Source organism: Chiloscyllium plagiosum, chromosome 18 (assembly GCF_004010195.1).
Source record: "Chiloscyllium plagiosum isolate BGI_BamShark_2017 chromosome 18, ASM401019v2, whole genome shotgun sequence".
Classification (NCBI taxonomy): domain Eukaryota; kingdom Metazoa; phylum Chordata; class Chondrichthyes; order Orectolobiformes; family Hemiscylliidae; genus Chiloscyllium; species Chiloscyllium plagiosum.
The window spans coordinates 60,864,686-60,880,305 of record NC_057727.1 but is presented as its reverse complement, the minus strand read 5'-3'; the positions used below and the strand labels follow the sequence as shown (position 1 = coordinate 60,880,305).

Below are 15,620 nucleotides of genomic sequence, written 5' to 3'. Positions count from 1 at the left end.
GTGTGATGGAATACCCTTCTCTTATCTGGAAGGCTACTACTCCATGAACTCTTTCAAAGCTTAATAACAAACAGAAAAGATTAGCCCAATTGATTGGCACTCCATCCATTATTTTAAACATGAATTCCCTCCACCACCATTACTGCAAGCTGCAGTGAGTACCACCTCCAGGATCATTACACCACCTCATCAAAGCATCATCAACAGCATGTGATAGACCCTCCAGCAACGTGAAGTAATAGATTTTTTGGCAAAAGGATAATGAAAAAAGTGTAAATATGATAAGGCAACGCTTAGAATGCAAAACAAACAAACGTAAGGTGCAGATTCATTGATCTTTAAGTCTGGGCATAACATTTTGCCTTTATCTGGTGTTTTGAATGTAGTAAGATTCCCCAGTAATTGAATAGAAGAATTGACGGTGAGGAATTTAAATGCATGTTGTTCTTTTCACAAAGCCAATGGCAAAGTGACACATTAATTAATTTGCAATCTGCAGGGTCTCTCTTCTTTACTAAAAATTGTTGCCAATTTGTGTATTAGTAATGGCTGTTGTTGTTCCATCCTGTCACTTTTTCATCATAATCCAGCCCCGAGGGTTTTTTATTCAAACAGAGAAGATTAAGACGGAATGCAAAATAGTTTTTCAAAATGTTGAATGATGATCTGATTGTACAAGATTGTAATGAGGTAATCAGTGAAAAAAAATCATTATTTTAGTTGTCAAATTGATAATGTAGGAGCCTGGACTGAAGGTTATCACTATCAGGACAAAGTGAAATCTTGGAAGAATGTTTTTAATACAGAGAATTAAAACAATGAATGCTTGAGGCAGATACTATAATACACCAAGGGGAATTGGATAGAACAAATCATAAGAAATGAAATATAAATAACTAACTCAATTTTAAGAGCTAGCTGTGGCAGAGGCAGACCAACCAAGTGGGCTTCTTCTCCAGGTTGATATAAGTACTATCATGAACTATCAACCTTGTTTCACACCCATATTTCCTCTGTTTTGGCTCCTGTCCTGAAAACACTGAGGAATATTTCAACAGGTGCCCAAGAGCCCCCTTGATAAATCTCCCGAACAAGACCATAAGATATAGAAGCAAAATTATGCCATCAGCCCATCGTGTGCACTCCACCATTCAATCATGGTGTTTCTCAACTCCACTTTACTGCTATCTCCCGTAACTCTTCATCCCTTATCAGTCAAGAACCTATCTATGTGTCTTAAATTCACTCAACACCTTGGATTCTACTGCCTTGTGTGACAATAATTTCCACAGATTCATCACCCGCTGACTGAAGATATTCCTCCTCATCTCAGTTCTAAAGATTGTCTCTTCATTCTGAGGCTGTGCCTTCAGGTCTGAGTCTCTTATAGTGGAATCATCCTTTCCACATTCACTCTATTCAGGCCTCTCAGTATTCTGTCAGATTTCACACACCCCACCCATCCTTCTAAATTCCATCGAGTACAGTCCCAGAGTCCTCAACCATTCCTCATACGACAAGTCCTTCATCCAAGGGATCATTCTTGTAAACCTCTTTTGGACCCCCTGCAAGGCCAGTACATTCCTCCTTAAAAATGGGGCCTGTACTAAAACTCCTAAGTCCCTTTGTGCTTCAGATTTCCAAAGCCTTTCCCCATTTAGAAAATACCCTAAAACCTCTGTTCCCCACTAGCGACCTGATGAAGGAGCAGCGCTCCGAAAGCTTGTACTTCCAAATAAAACTGTTGGACTATAACCTGGTGTTTTGTGATTTTTAACTTCCTAACAAAGCACATAATGTCATAATTTCCCAATTTAAATTCTATCTGCCAGTTTAGTCTACGCAGGCCACTCTCCTGGCCTGTCCCTCCACCTATCTTTGTGTCATCTGAAAATTAGTAACAATGTCCTCAGTTCTTTCACAGATTGTTAATGTACAACATGAATTGTTGTGGTCCTAATATTGACCCCTTTGGAACTTTGGCGGTCGGCCACAGGACAGCTCATGTGCCCAGGCAGAATTCTGGCAGTTGCTGCATTGGGGAACAGAGGTTTTAGGGTATTTTCTAAATGGGGAAAGGCTTTGGAAATCTGAAGCACAAAGGGACTTAGGAGTTTTAGTACAGGCCCCATTCTTCAAGGTCCGGAGTGATACCATAGTGGGACTCTAGTGGGAGTGTAGGAGCAGATGGCCCAGGGACAGCGTAAGTGGAGCAGGCAGCCCAAGAATGGCGAGACCGGTCACAGGTAACCCAGGGGCAGCAAAAGCGGGAGCAGGAACAGGTTGCAAGGCAGTACGAACAGGCAGCCAGGGATGGAGGTGGGGCAGAGATCGAGCTCGAAGTAAGGGAGGTCAATCCCAGCACAGCCAGGTGCTTATGGACTGTGGTGTTGAACGGTTAACTGTGTTTCTTTGTTTTTCCACATTTTAGTTAGAAGGACTGTAAAGTTTAACTTGTGACATTTTTTCCTTACATTTCTGCTTTGTACCTAAGATGGTGCCGTAAGTGGCGACTTGTAAACTTTTCACTGTACTCATGTGAATGCATATGACAATAAACCTCATTCAATTCAATTCCACTGGTCACCAGCTGTCATTCTCAAAAGGATGCATTTACCCCCACTCTCTGACTTCTGCCAATCAACCAATCCTCTCTCCATGCCAGCACCTTGCACCCAACACTTTGGGCTCATCTTACATAGCAGCCTCCTGTGTGGTACCTTGTCAAAGGCCTTCTCAAAATCCAAATAGCCCACATCTACTGGTTCTCCTTTGTAACTTGTTTGTTACCTCAAAGAATTCTACCAGATTTGTCAGGCATGACCTTGCCTTGAAAAAGCTGTGCTGGCTCCACAGCTACCTTCTTCAGAACTCTAGGGTGTAGTCCATCTGGTCTGGGTGATTTATCCATCTTCAAACCTTTCAGCTTCCTCAGCACCTTTCCCTTAGTTATGGCCACTACACTCACTATGCCCCCTGACTACTTTAATAACCTATACAGCTTCACGTGCATCAGAACAGAACCCAATGTTTTGCTTATCAGACAACAATACACATATATACTCAACCAAAGAATTCACTGGATATTGATCAAAAGCAGGAAACACAACAAATTCTTGAACACTTGCCCACCAAACCCATGATTGCAATATTTATCACCCCCATAATAAAATTAATATTAATATATTAATTCATTATGGAGTAATAGAATATTATAGCATAGAAATCTTTTGGCCCATGATGTCAACAGAGGTCATCAAGCTCCTACCTACAAAATTCCATTTTCCAGTACTTGACCTGCATTTTCACCTTTTTAATTAGATGCCAAGAGCTCAATATTGCAGACCACAAATCCATCTGGTTCACTACTGTATTTAGGGAAGAAAATCTGCAATCCAGTCTGGCTTACATGTTGACTCCAGACCCACAATAACATGTTTGTCTCTTAATTGCCCTCTGAAACAGCTGACCAATGAGTGATGAGCAACATCTTCCCATGAAAAAATTAAGAAAATTAAAAGCAAATTAATATCACAACATTATGGGAAAGTGGAGTTGCGATAGAAGATCCGCCTTGATTTTATTAAGAGGTCATGCTGCCTACTCCTTTTCTTATGTTCGTACCAGATCTAGATCTTTTAAAACCAGACTAATGTTGTATTAAAATTATTTACTTCTAATTACTCCTTTGCCAAATGATTTCCAAATTGTAACACATTTGGTGTTATTCAACCAATGTTTTCACAGACCCTCCAGCAGCACAAACAGGAACCCGTATAAATTTAAAAGTCCTAATAACATAGCCAACCTGCTTGCAAAAATACCATCTTGGCTGTGATTTCACAATAACTAATGTGCTCAACTAAAGTAGCCACTGATGTTGGACCATGTGAAACTTATATTAAATTGATCCTCACCAAGTTACTTTTCCCATAACAAGTGCAACTTCCTTGAAGAAAGTCCCTTAGACAGTCGCTCACCAGTTAACTCAATTGATGTACCCAGGCACAAATCAGCATTGTACCTTTAAAGGCATCAAGGGTTATGCAGAGAAAGCAGAAATATGGAGATAATATATTGAATGACAGAGCACGCTCAAAAAAACCAAATGATCGACTGTTGCTCTAGTTTCTGTTTCTATAGTCAAATGAGCACTCACATGGTTGCAGAAAAGGAATGCGGGTCTGCTACATATTGTCCCTCCATCCTCAGTCCAGTTCGCCACGCTCCTCAGCACTCAATCCATAATGCTGTTTCATACCATTACTCCAGATCTCTCCTAGTTTTGGTTGGACAAATAACTATGCATCCTGATTCCTACACTTACAGCTTGATTTAATTTCATAATCTTAATACACTCAATAATCAGGCACTTCGTAGAAGTAGAAAACAGACTGGGGGAACAGTGAGAGAAATACGGACAGAGTGATCTGTTCTCTATTTGAGTCTCACCTGGCCAAGCAGCTTTCTTCTGATCCTGCAGATTCCTGATAATTGGCCACACTAAATTGTCCACACTCTTTCTATAAAAGGCCTAAAGAAGAGCAAGTACAAGTTAGAGTCTTACACATATACAGCACAGAAACAGACCCTTCAGTCCAACCTTTCCATGCCAACTAGATATCCTGAATTAATCTAGCCCCATTTGTAAGCATTTGGCCCATATCCCTTTAAACCATTCCTATTCATGTACCCATGCAGGTGCCTTTTAAATGTTGTAATTGTACCACTTCCCCAGGCAGCTCATTCCATATAAGTACCACCCTTTTTCACCACATGAAAATGTTGCTCCTTAGGTCCCTTTTAAATCTTTCTCCTCTCACCTTAAACCTAATCTCTCGAGTTTTGGATTCCGCTACCCTGGGTAAAAGACTTTGGCTATTCAGCCTATAAGACCGTAAGACCTAGGAGCAGAAACTAGGCCATTCAGCCCTTTAAGTCTGCTCTGCCATTCAATCATGACTGATAGGTTTCTCAACCCTATTCTCCGGCTTTCTCCCCATAACCCTTGATCCCCTTGATACTCAAAAACCTATCTATCTCAGTCTTAAATATACTCAATAACCTGGCCTCTGCAACCTACTGTGATAATAAATTCCATAGATTCACCACTCTCTGGCTGAAGAAGTTTCTCCTTATCTCTGTTTTAAAAGGTCTTTCCTTTACTGTAAGTCTGTGTCCTCCAGTCCTAGTCTTTCCTACAATGGAAACATCTTTCCAACATCTGCTCTGTCCAGGCCATTCAGTATTCTGAATCAGTATCTATGCCTATCATGATATTATAAATTTATAAGATCACCCCTTAGCTCCAGCCTATTTAGCCTGTTCCTATAGCTCAAACCCTGCAACCCTGGCAACACCCTTGTAAATCTTTCCTGAACCCTTTCAGTTTCACAACATCCATCCTTTGGCACTGAAACCAGAACTGAATGTTCCATAAGGGGCCAGCACAGTGCCTCAGTAGGTAGCACTGCTGCCTCATAGTGCCAGGGATCTAGGTTCACTTCTAACCTCAGGTAACCATTTGTGTGGAATTTGCACATTCTCCCCGTGTCTGCGTGGGTTTCCTCTGGATGTTCTGGTTTCTTCCCACAATCCAAAGATTTGCAGGTTAGGTAAATTGGCCACACTAAATTGCCCATAGTGTTCAGGGATGTGTATTAGTCAGGGGTAAATGTTGGGTAATAAGGTAGGGGAATGGGTGTGGGTGGGATGCTCTTCAGAGGGTCGGTGTGCCAAATGGCCTTTTTCCACACTGTAGGGATTCTATAATGATATTCTATGATGAAGTGACCTAATCAATGTCCTGTATAGCTGTAACATGAACTCCAAACTCAATGGAGATATAATTTTCAGAAGTCACATGACACCAGGTTAAATTTAACAGGTTTGTTTAAAATCACAAGCGTTCAGAGCACTGCTGCTTCATCAGATGAAGGTGAATTCACCTGACAAACGAGCAGCACTCCGAATGCTTTGGATTCCAAATAAACTTGCTGTCATGTGATTTCTGACTTTGTTCACTATAGTCCAACACTGGCACCTCCACAAATAATTGATACACAGCTGCAGGATTGGAAAGGATGCTGGAAGCTTAGCTAAATGGGAGTATGTGAGGGTTGGGGTGAAGAGAATGTTGAAGAAGCTGAGTGTAAAAAAGATGGAGTTCTGTGAAAGTTTCAGTCATTGTGAAACAGTGCCTAAAGTCATGCTTGGTGGGTGGGTGGGGGGAGGTGGTTGCTAGTCTTTGAAAGTAAACTTTCTGTTAAAACAGGCTACCAGCACCTCACATCTTTGAACCCAATCAAAGAAAACAGTCAGACCTAGGGTAGGAGCCAAGGCTAGGGTGCAGGATCTTGGCAGCTTGAAGTTGAAGAAAGCTTACAGCCACAACTCAATGTCAGACAAGTAGTCAGAGAGTCACAGTTGCTGGGTCAGAACTCTAAAGTACTACCAGCATATTTAACCCTTAATTCCAAAATTGCTTTAAAAAGAAAACTGTTGCAGAGACAAAATAACTGCTGGTATAAGTTCAGTGGCTGGCTGGCACAAGTTCTGCGAGGGAACAGTAGGATGAATACCTAAAGGTGTCAAAGAAACTTCAAACAGTTTGCAATGTTATCTGGTGTGGCTACAAAGATTTTAAGGGGCTGATGACCCTCTCAACAGCAAACCCTTTGAAGAATACATTAAGACATAGATTATAAAACCACTCTCACCTCTTCTGTGTTAGTGAGACTAAACCTTCTTGTGTTTACCAGTCTAGTTTGAACGTAAAGGTCACAGTGAAAGAGCTGCCTTCTAGTCACCCCTATGTTGTAGGAAAAGATAATGCCCCACTCTGAGTGGTAAAAGTCAGCTAGCTAGTAGCTCGGCAAAAGACAACAGGACAATAAAATACTCTTACCCTGAGTTCAGGAATTCATTCATAGTTGAAAGGAATCCAAACAATACAATGTCAAGTAATCTGCAAAACTAAGGATTATGAAACTTTAAAACTGTTGAATATCATTGTCAATAATCTCCACTGCAACAGGCCACTGTATTCAACTATCCACTCTTCATGAACAATTCAGAGACTGGTCTGTATATCTTTGTATAACTTTTATCTTTATGGACTCATGTCTTACTTTTAATCTATGTTTATGTGTTTGTAGTATTACTAGTTCTTCTCATGTTTAGTAATTAATAAATTCATTCCTTGATGACTCCAGGAAGTCTGGCTAAATTGGTTCTTTTCAAAAACTAAGTTCATTTGGGTCTGGAAGAAAAGTATTCAGAAGGAAGGGGATTCTTTTTAAGCCATCTTTGTTGCAGCTGGGGAACCTCACCTGGGGTCGAAGTGTAACACTATTCTCATGTCACTAACCATGCAGAAAAAGCTCCTAAATGTACTTTGTATTTGGTTCATCCTTCAGATTGGTATGTTCTTCAGTGAGGTAGACGCCAGCTTGATGAATGCACTCTACAATGCTTCATTCTACATGAGAAAGGAATCATATAACTATCAGTCAGTATGTGGACCACCATCTAACACTGACACAGGAGCTGCACCCAGGTCCATTTTTATTGTAAGTTTACTCTTGAAGTCAACAACCAAAGAGAAAAATCTTCGGGATCATTAACAATATGTTGTGTTCCTTCTCATTTTCTTTGAAATCTTTTAATTATTGTTATAAAAATATTAAATTGGGAAAAGGTCTGTGTGACTAAGCAGTTCGGGGTGGAGGTCTGTCATAATACATCTAAACAGGTTGTTTAAAAATGTCTATATGTGGGATTTTAGGGTATCAGGAGAGTAATGTGCCAACTGGGAAGAGCTTTATGTTTAATAGTCTAACATTTCCTGAGTAACTATTTTACTTAATTTTGTCAGAACCAACTAAGGTCTTCATTTTTATGGAGATTTTGAATGGGATCCTCATGTAGAGATATTGCCCAATGAAAATATCAATTTCCCAGAAAATTCTTTCAGAAGATTCTGCAAGGTCCCTATGCAGAATTCCTATCTCAGCTGGAATAACGACAGTGGAGAGTATTCTCCATTATTAATATTCTGAAGACATAATCAGTAAACACCTAATGCAAATAAAGCAAGAGCAATGAAAGATAAATGTATAGTAAATTTCCTAATGAGCAATACTCAGTGGAAAAGCAAAAAGATGAGTGAATTGAGGACAATAATTCAAACTGAAGCAATAGATGTAATAGGGATATTAGAAACAGTGTACAGGACAGGACTGACCGTTAAATATTACAGCTTATGTTGTATTTCAGAATGGTAGGCGAGAAAGAAGGGCTGATGGTGGTGATGTTTTCATCAAAATAATTATCAGGAGTAAAAATGGAAATTAATAAACAGAAACAAAAACAGAAACTGCTGGAAAAGCTCAGCAGGTTTGACAGCATCTAAACTGAGGAAGTGTCACCGGATCTGAAGAGTTAATTCTGATTTCTCTCCATAGATGCTGCTTTTCCAATACTTTGTGTTTTTGTTTCTTTCGGTTTTTAAACTCACAAGCAGAATCCATTAAGATTGTTATAATGGACTGGAAGGATTCAGTCACATTATTAAGTGTCTACCACAGACCAGAAAAGGAAGTAAAGGGACAAATATGTTGATAAATGTATGAAAGAAATAAGAAAATGGTGCATCGTGGGAATTGAACTTTCCTTAACAGATTTGTGAAGAATGACTGTGCACTATTTGTGTTAGAAGGCACAAAGAAGAGCAGGCTTATTGTTCACTGTCCTCGTGGGGATTTGCGAAGGTGCCTAGAGAAAATGAGTGGGACGGCAAAGTGAGTGACTTGTACAGATGATTGATGCATAGGAGATTTCTGGAAGAGTTTGGGTCTTGGCACCCAAAGATACAATGCTGATTAGCTTTCCCAGTCCCCTGAGGGTCTTAAATCCTGTCGGTGCACTATCTCCAGGTTTGGAGAGACCACAGTCCATGCACACCTGCTTGTTCTGAGAAACTGGTTTCTTCCTTCTGTCCTCAGTAAATATCAGTCCCTCAGAGCTTCAGTTAATTATGGAAGCAACTACCCTTCCCCCTCTCCATTCATTTGGTTTAATCAACATTGGGTATCAGCATGCAGCTCAGCATTCTAAATCATGCCTGGGCATCTTTAATTAAAATCTTTCCTTTGATAGAATGAAATGCCAAATCTATCTGATCTTTCTGATTAATTAGGAAACGCAGGTGCTGATACTGTGGCTCCAAGGACCATAATAAATAGAATCAGAAGTAGGTCACTTGACGCCTCAACATTCACCACCATTCATCTAGATCGTGGCTGACCCTTCAATTCAGTCCCATTTTCTTGCACTAACCCTTTAATAACTTTAATATCTAAAGTTCTATCAGTCTCGGTCTTGAGTATGCTACCGAGTTACTACAGCCTACGAGAATACAGAATTCTCTGTGTGAAGAAATTCCTCATCTTTGTCCTAAATCACCTGCCTCTTAAGTTTACACTGTGTCCACTGAATTTAAGACCCCAGCCAAGGAAATAGCTTTGTTGATCCTCAAAAGAATTTTGTAAATTTCAAGATCACCTTTTAGTCTTCTTAACTCTCGAGACTCTAGGCCCAATCTCCTCAATCTCTCATCAGACAGTCCCATATCCCAGGAATTAGTCTGGTGAATCTCCACAGCATTCTTCCTTCAATAAGGTCAGAACTGTATATAGTCCTCCAGATGTGGTCTCACCAATGCTCTATGCAGTTGTAGCAATATCTCTTTCTTCTCTACATAAACTCTCTTGCTGTAAAGGCCAATGTACCATTTTCTTTTCTAATTGCTTGCAGTACCTGCATGCTAGCTTTCAGTAACTGGTGTACAAGGATATCAGATCCCTTTGAATGTCTGCATTTCCCAATCTCTTACCATTTTAGAAACACTCTGCGTTTCTGATTTTTCCAAACCAACTGGTAGCTTCATATTTTTTCACATTTATATTCCATAGGCTATTGTCTTGCCCACTCAGTGAACAAGTCCAAATCCTCTTGAAGCCTCTTTGCATCCTCCTCACAACTCAAATTCCCACCAGGTTTTGAACTGATGACAAATTTGAAAGTTAGGTCACATCCAAATCATTGGCATAGATTGTGAACTATTGAAGCCTAAGCACTGACGTTTGTATCCCACTGGTCATGGGCTTCCAAACTGAGAAGAACTTGTTTAGTCCTGTTCTATTTTCTGTCCATAAGCCAGTTCAGTGCATAACCCCCAACTCCAAGTGCTCTAATGTTGTTGTTTTTTATTTATTCCTGAGGTGTAGACATCACTGGCTGGGCCAACATTTTTTACCATCCTTAGTTGCCCTTGAGAAGGTGTTAGTGAGCTGCTTTCTTGAACCGCTGCTGTCCACATGCTGTACATAGATCCACAATGCTATAAGGGCTTTGTCCAAGCAGCACTGGGAGAGGAACTTTCAGATGTTGGTGTTCCCATTTATCTGCTGCCCTTGTTCTTTTAGACAGAAGTGGTAATGTATTTAGAAAGTGCTGTTTAAGGAACTTCTGATAAATGTCTGCAGTGCATCATGTAGATGGTACACTGTTGCTGCTGAGCATTAGTGATGGAAGGAGTGAAGGTTTGTGGATGTGTTGCCAATTAAACAGGCTACTATGTCCTGGCCGGTGTCAAGATTCTTGACTGTTGTTGAAGCAAGTGGGTGTATTCCATCACACTCCTGACTTATGCCTTCTGGATTCTGACAGTCCTTTTAGAATCTGGAGGTGAGTTACTCATTGTAGGATTTGTAGTCGAAGAGTGTGGCGCTAGAAAAACACAGCAGTTCAGTTAGCATCCGAGGAGTAGGAGAGACGACATTTCAGGCATAAGCCCTTCATCCTGGTGAAAGGCTTATGCCCGAAACGTCGATTCTCCTACTCTTCGGATGCTGCTTGACATGCTATGCTTTTCCAGTGTCACACTTTTCAACTCTGACTCTCCAGCATCTGCAGTGCTCACTTTCTCCTAATTGCAGGATTTGTAGCCTGTGACTTGAATTGGTCGCCACTGTATTTATATGGCTATTCCAGTTCATCTTGTGGTCAATGTTAACCCCCAGAATGTTGGTAGTTGAGGATTCAGTGATGGTAGTGCCATTGATTATCAAGGGACGATGGTTGAATATCTGTTATTGGTGATTGTCATTGCCTGACAGTTGTGTGGTGCAAATCTGGATATTGTCCAGGTCTTGCTGCATTTGAGTATGGACTGCTTCAATATTTGAGGAGCTGTGAATGGTGCTAAATATTGTACAATCATCGGTGAACATCCCAACTTCTGACCTTATGATGGAGGGAAGATCATTGATGAAATAACTGAAGATAATTGAACCAAGACACTATCTAGACCAGGAGGCATGGGTTATAGAGTCAGAGCTGTACAGCATGGAAACAGACCCTTCGGTCCAACTCGTCCATGCCAACCAGATATCCTAAATGAAAGAAACTAGTCCCATTTGCCAGCATATGGGCCATATCCCTCAACTCTTCCTATTCATATACTCATCCAGATGCCTTTTAAATGTTGTAATTGTACTAGTCTCCACCACTTCATCTGGCAGCTCATTCCATACATGCACCACCCTCTGCATTAAAATGTTGCCCCTTAGGTCCCTTTTAAATCTTTCCCTTCTCACCTTAAGCCTAAGACCTCTAGTTTTGGAGTCCCCTACCCTGGGAAAGACCTTGGCAATTCACTCTATCCATGCCCCTTATGATTTTATAAACCCCTATAAGGTCATCCCTCAGCGCCAGGAAAAATAGCTTCAGCCTACTCAGCCACTCCAAACCCTCCAACCCTGGCAACATCCTTGTGAATCTTTTCTGAACCCTTTCAAGTTTCACAACATCCTTCCTATAGCAGGGAGATCAGAATTGCACACTGTATTCCAAAAGTGGTCTAACCAAAGTCCTGTACAGCCACAATATGACCTCCCAACTCCTGTACACAATACACTTACCAATAAAAACAAACATACCAAATGCCTTCTTCACTATCCTATCTACCTGCGACTCCACTTTCAAGAAACTATGAGCCTCCACTCCAAGGTCTCTTTGTTCAGCAACACTCTCCAGGACCTTACCATTAAGTGTATTAAGTCCTGTCCTGATTTGCTTTTCCAAAATGCAACTCCTCGCATTTATCTGAATTAAAATCCACCTGCCCCCAGCCCATTGGCCCATCTTGTACTCTGAGGAAACCTTCACTGTCCACTACACCTCCAATCTTGGTGTCATCTGCACACTTACTAACTATACCTTCTATGTGCACACCCAAATTATTTATATAAATGATGAAAAGCAGTGGAGCCAACATTGATCATTGTGGCACACTGCTGGTCACAGGCCTCCAGCCTGAAAAGCAACCCTCCACCACCACCCTCTGTCTTTTATCTTTGAGCCAATTCTGTATCCACATGACTAGTTCTCCCTTTATTCCATGTGACCCAACCTTACTAACCAGTCTACCATGAGGAATCATGTCAAACACTTTACTGAGTCCATACCAATCATGTGCACCACTCTGCCCTCATCAATCCTCTTTGTTACTTCCTCAGAAACTCAATCAAATTCGTGAGACATGATTTCCCATGTCCAAAGCCATGTTGACTATATTGATCTATTTTTATTGTCTATCAAGTAAAGGTTGATTTAAGAACATCTGCCCTGAGGTACTCCTGCAGAGGTGTCCTGAAACTGAGATGACTGACCTCTAACAAACACAACCATCTTCCTATGTGCTATGTATGACTCCAACTAACGAAGAGTTTGCTCCAATTCCCAATGATTGCAGTTTTACTACAACTCCTTGATGCCTCATTTGACCAAGTGTGACCTTGAGTGACAGCCAAGGACTGTCACTCTCACCTCACCTATGGAATTCAGCCCCTTTGTCCATAGTTGAGCCAAGGCTATAATGAGGTCAGGAGGCAGGTGTCCCTACCAGAACCCCAACTAAGCATCAGCAATCAGGTTATTGCTTCCATCACTTTACTGATGATCAAGAGTACGCTGATGGGCAGTAATTGGTAGATCGGATTTGTCTTGCTTTTTATGGACAGGACATCCTGGTCAATTTTCCACATTGTCGAATAGATGTCAGTGTTGTAGCTGTAGTGGGACAACTTGGCTAAGAGCAAGTTGGTAGTACTATTGCCAGAATGTTCTCAAGAACTATACCCTTTGCAGTGTCCAGAGCCTCTAGCTGGACACTGGAGGGAATTGAAATAGCTGAATTAGAAACTCTGAAGGAGGCTGAGAATGAATCATTCTGACTGAGGATTGTACTGAAACATTCAGCACAATCTTTTGCACTTATGTTTGGGCTCATTGAAGATAGGGCTGTTGGTGGAGTGTCCTCCTGCAATGGGGTTTTATAGCTATAGACAATGTTTCGTGGTCAAGTCCAGATTTAGTTTTTAATTTAAATTCCATGAATCCTTGTTCCCAATGATTTGGTGTGGTACTTTTAGCATATCCAGGATTCTGGGTCATACAGCATGGTGTAAGGATAATGAAAGCAGGTCAGTTAGCTCATTTGGCTGGATGGCTGGGTTGTGGTGCAGAGTATCACCAACAGCGTGGATTCAATTCCCTGTACAAGCTGAGGGCACCATGAAGGTCCCGTCTTCTCAACCTCACCCCTTCCCTGACCCCTCACCCCTTCCCTGACCCCTCACCCCTTCACGTTAAACTATCACCAGCCATCTCTCTTTCTAATGAGAGCCCTGTGGTTCTCTGGGACTGAAGTGACTTTAGTAATGGCCTGGTCAGTTTGAATGTAGTGTTCAGTTTAACACTACGCTGCTTCCAAACCTGATTGAGGATTTAGCCATAGTCAGGACTTGCTGAATGGATGTTTGCACAAATATCTTCATAAATAGTAGCATTCCCAGAGATATCAAGGTAGGAGAATAGTTTCACAACAATGAGTCTAGAACCATTAATAGTTGTATCTGGTGCTTCTTCTCATGTTCCTGGTGCTCTCTGAAGCATTGTCTTGTCTTTGAGATGCTGATTTGGAGACCAAGGTTTTGGCTGCCTTTTGAGAATTTGTTTGCTGTTGTCCAGATGTACTCCTTGTTGTGGGCAACCAGAGGCTGTGTGATCACTGTCTCTGTGACTTCGATGGAGACACATTGTCTGGAGATATTAAAGAGCTTTTTTGAGTGATCAAGGTGATAGAGATAGTTGAATCAACCAAATGAGACAAAACTCCTGAAGCAAGGGGCATTCTAGCAGTTTGGAAGTATTATATGTTTTCTGTTATGCAAGTGTAATATGTTTTTTCCAAACATGCAGTCACCTTCAAGAGTATTTGGAACCAAGAAAGTTTTCCACAGATATTACAGCCTTGGTTCAAAGTCCAATGGTGCATTACCTTAGCAGGGATGACAGTGGAGGAATAATGACTGATATTTTTGTGTATAATGCAGAAGTTGCAGGATCAGTTCATTCCAAAAAGGAAGAAAGATCCTGGGAGGAGGCATGGGTGGCTGTGGTTGACGAGGAAAGTTAAGAAATATATAAAGTTAAAAGAGAAAAAGTATAACATAGCAAAGATAAGTGGGAAAACGGAGGACTGGGAGGCTTTTAAAGAACAATAGAGGATTACTAAGAAGGAAATACGCAGAGAAAAAATGAGGTACGAAGGTAAACTGGCCAATAATATAAAGGATTCTGGATTAGTGGTGCTGGAAGAGCACAGCAGTTCAGGCAGCATCCAAGGAGCTTCGAAATCGACATTTTGGGCAAAAGCCCTTCATCAGGAATAAAAGAGGATAGTTAAAGCTTTTTTAGGTATGTGAAAGGCAAAAAAATGGTTAAGACTAAAATTGAACCCTTGAAGACAGAAACAGGGGAATATATTATGGGGAACAAAGAAATGGCAGAAGAATTGAATTGGTACTTCATATCTGTGTTCACTGGGGAAGACACAAGCAATCTCCCTGAGGTAACAGTGGCTGAAGGACCTGAACTTAAGGAAATTTATATTTGCCAGGAATTGGTGTTGGAGAGACTGTTAGGTCTAAAGGTTGACAAGTCCCCAGGGCCTGATGGTCTACATCCCAAGGTACTGAAGGAGGTGGCTTGAGAAATCGTGGATGTATTGGTGATTATTTTCCAGAGTTCGATAGATTCGGGATCAGTTCCTGCGGATTGGAGGGTGGCTAATGTTGTACCATTTTTTAAGAAAGGTGGGAGAGAGAAAGCAGGAAATTATAGACCAGTTAGTCTGACCTCAGTGGCGGGAAAGATGCTGGAGTCTATTATAAAGGATGAAATTACGACACATCTGGATAGTAGTAACAGAATAGGTCAGAGTCAGCATGGATTTATGAGGGGAAATCTGATTGAGACATATAAGATTATGAGAGGGGATCTGATTGAGACATATAAGATTATTAAAGGGGAAATCATGCTTGACTAATCTTCTGGAATTTTTTGAGGATGTAACTCTGAAGATGGACGAGGGAGATCCAGTAGATGTAGTGTACCTGGACTTTCAGAAAGCTTTTGATAAAGTCCCACATAGGAGGTTAGTGAGCAAAATTAGGGCGCATGGTATTGGGGGCAAAGTACTAACTTGGAATGAA

General features: G+C 41.1%; 1 protein-coding gene across 4 annotated transcripts in view; it reads left to right on the top strand.

Annotated features, from left to right (window-relative positions):
- Nucleotides 1–15,620, top strand: part of cacna2d2a (calcium channel, voltage-dependent, alpha 2/delta subunit 2a) — an 810,266-nt gene that overhangs the window by 782,157 nt on the left and 12,489 nt on the right. For all 4 annotated transcript variants that reach the window (XM_043708454.1, XM_043708453.1, XM_043708452.1 and 1 more), the window contains one exon: nucleotides 7,419–7,571. In XM_043708454.1, coding sequence (XP_043564389.1) covers nucleotides 7,419–7,571 — 153 coding nt within the window. The remainder of the gene's footprint in view (nucleotides 1–7,418; nucleotides 7,572–15,620) is intronic.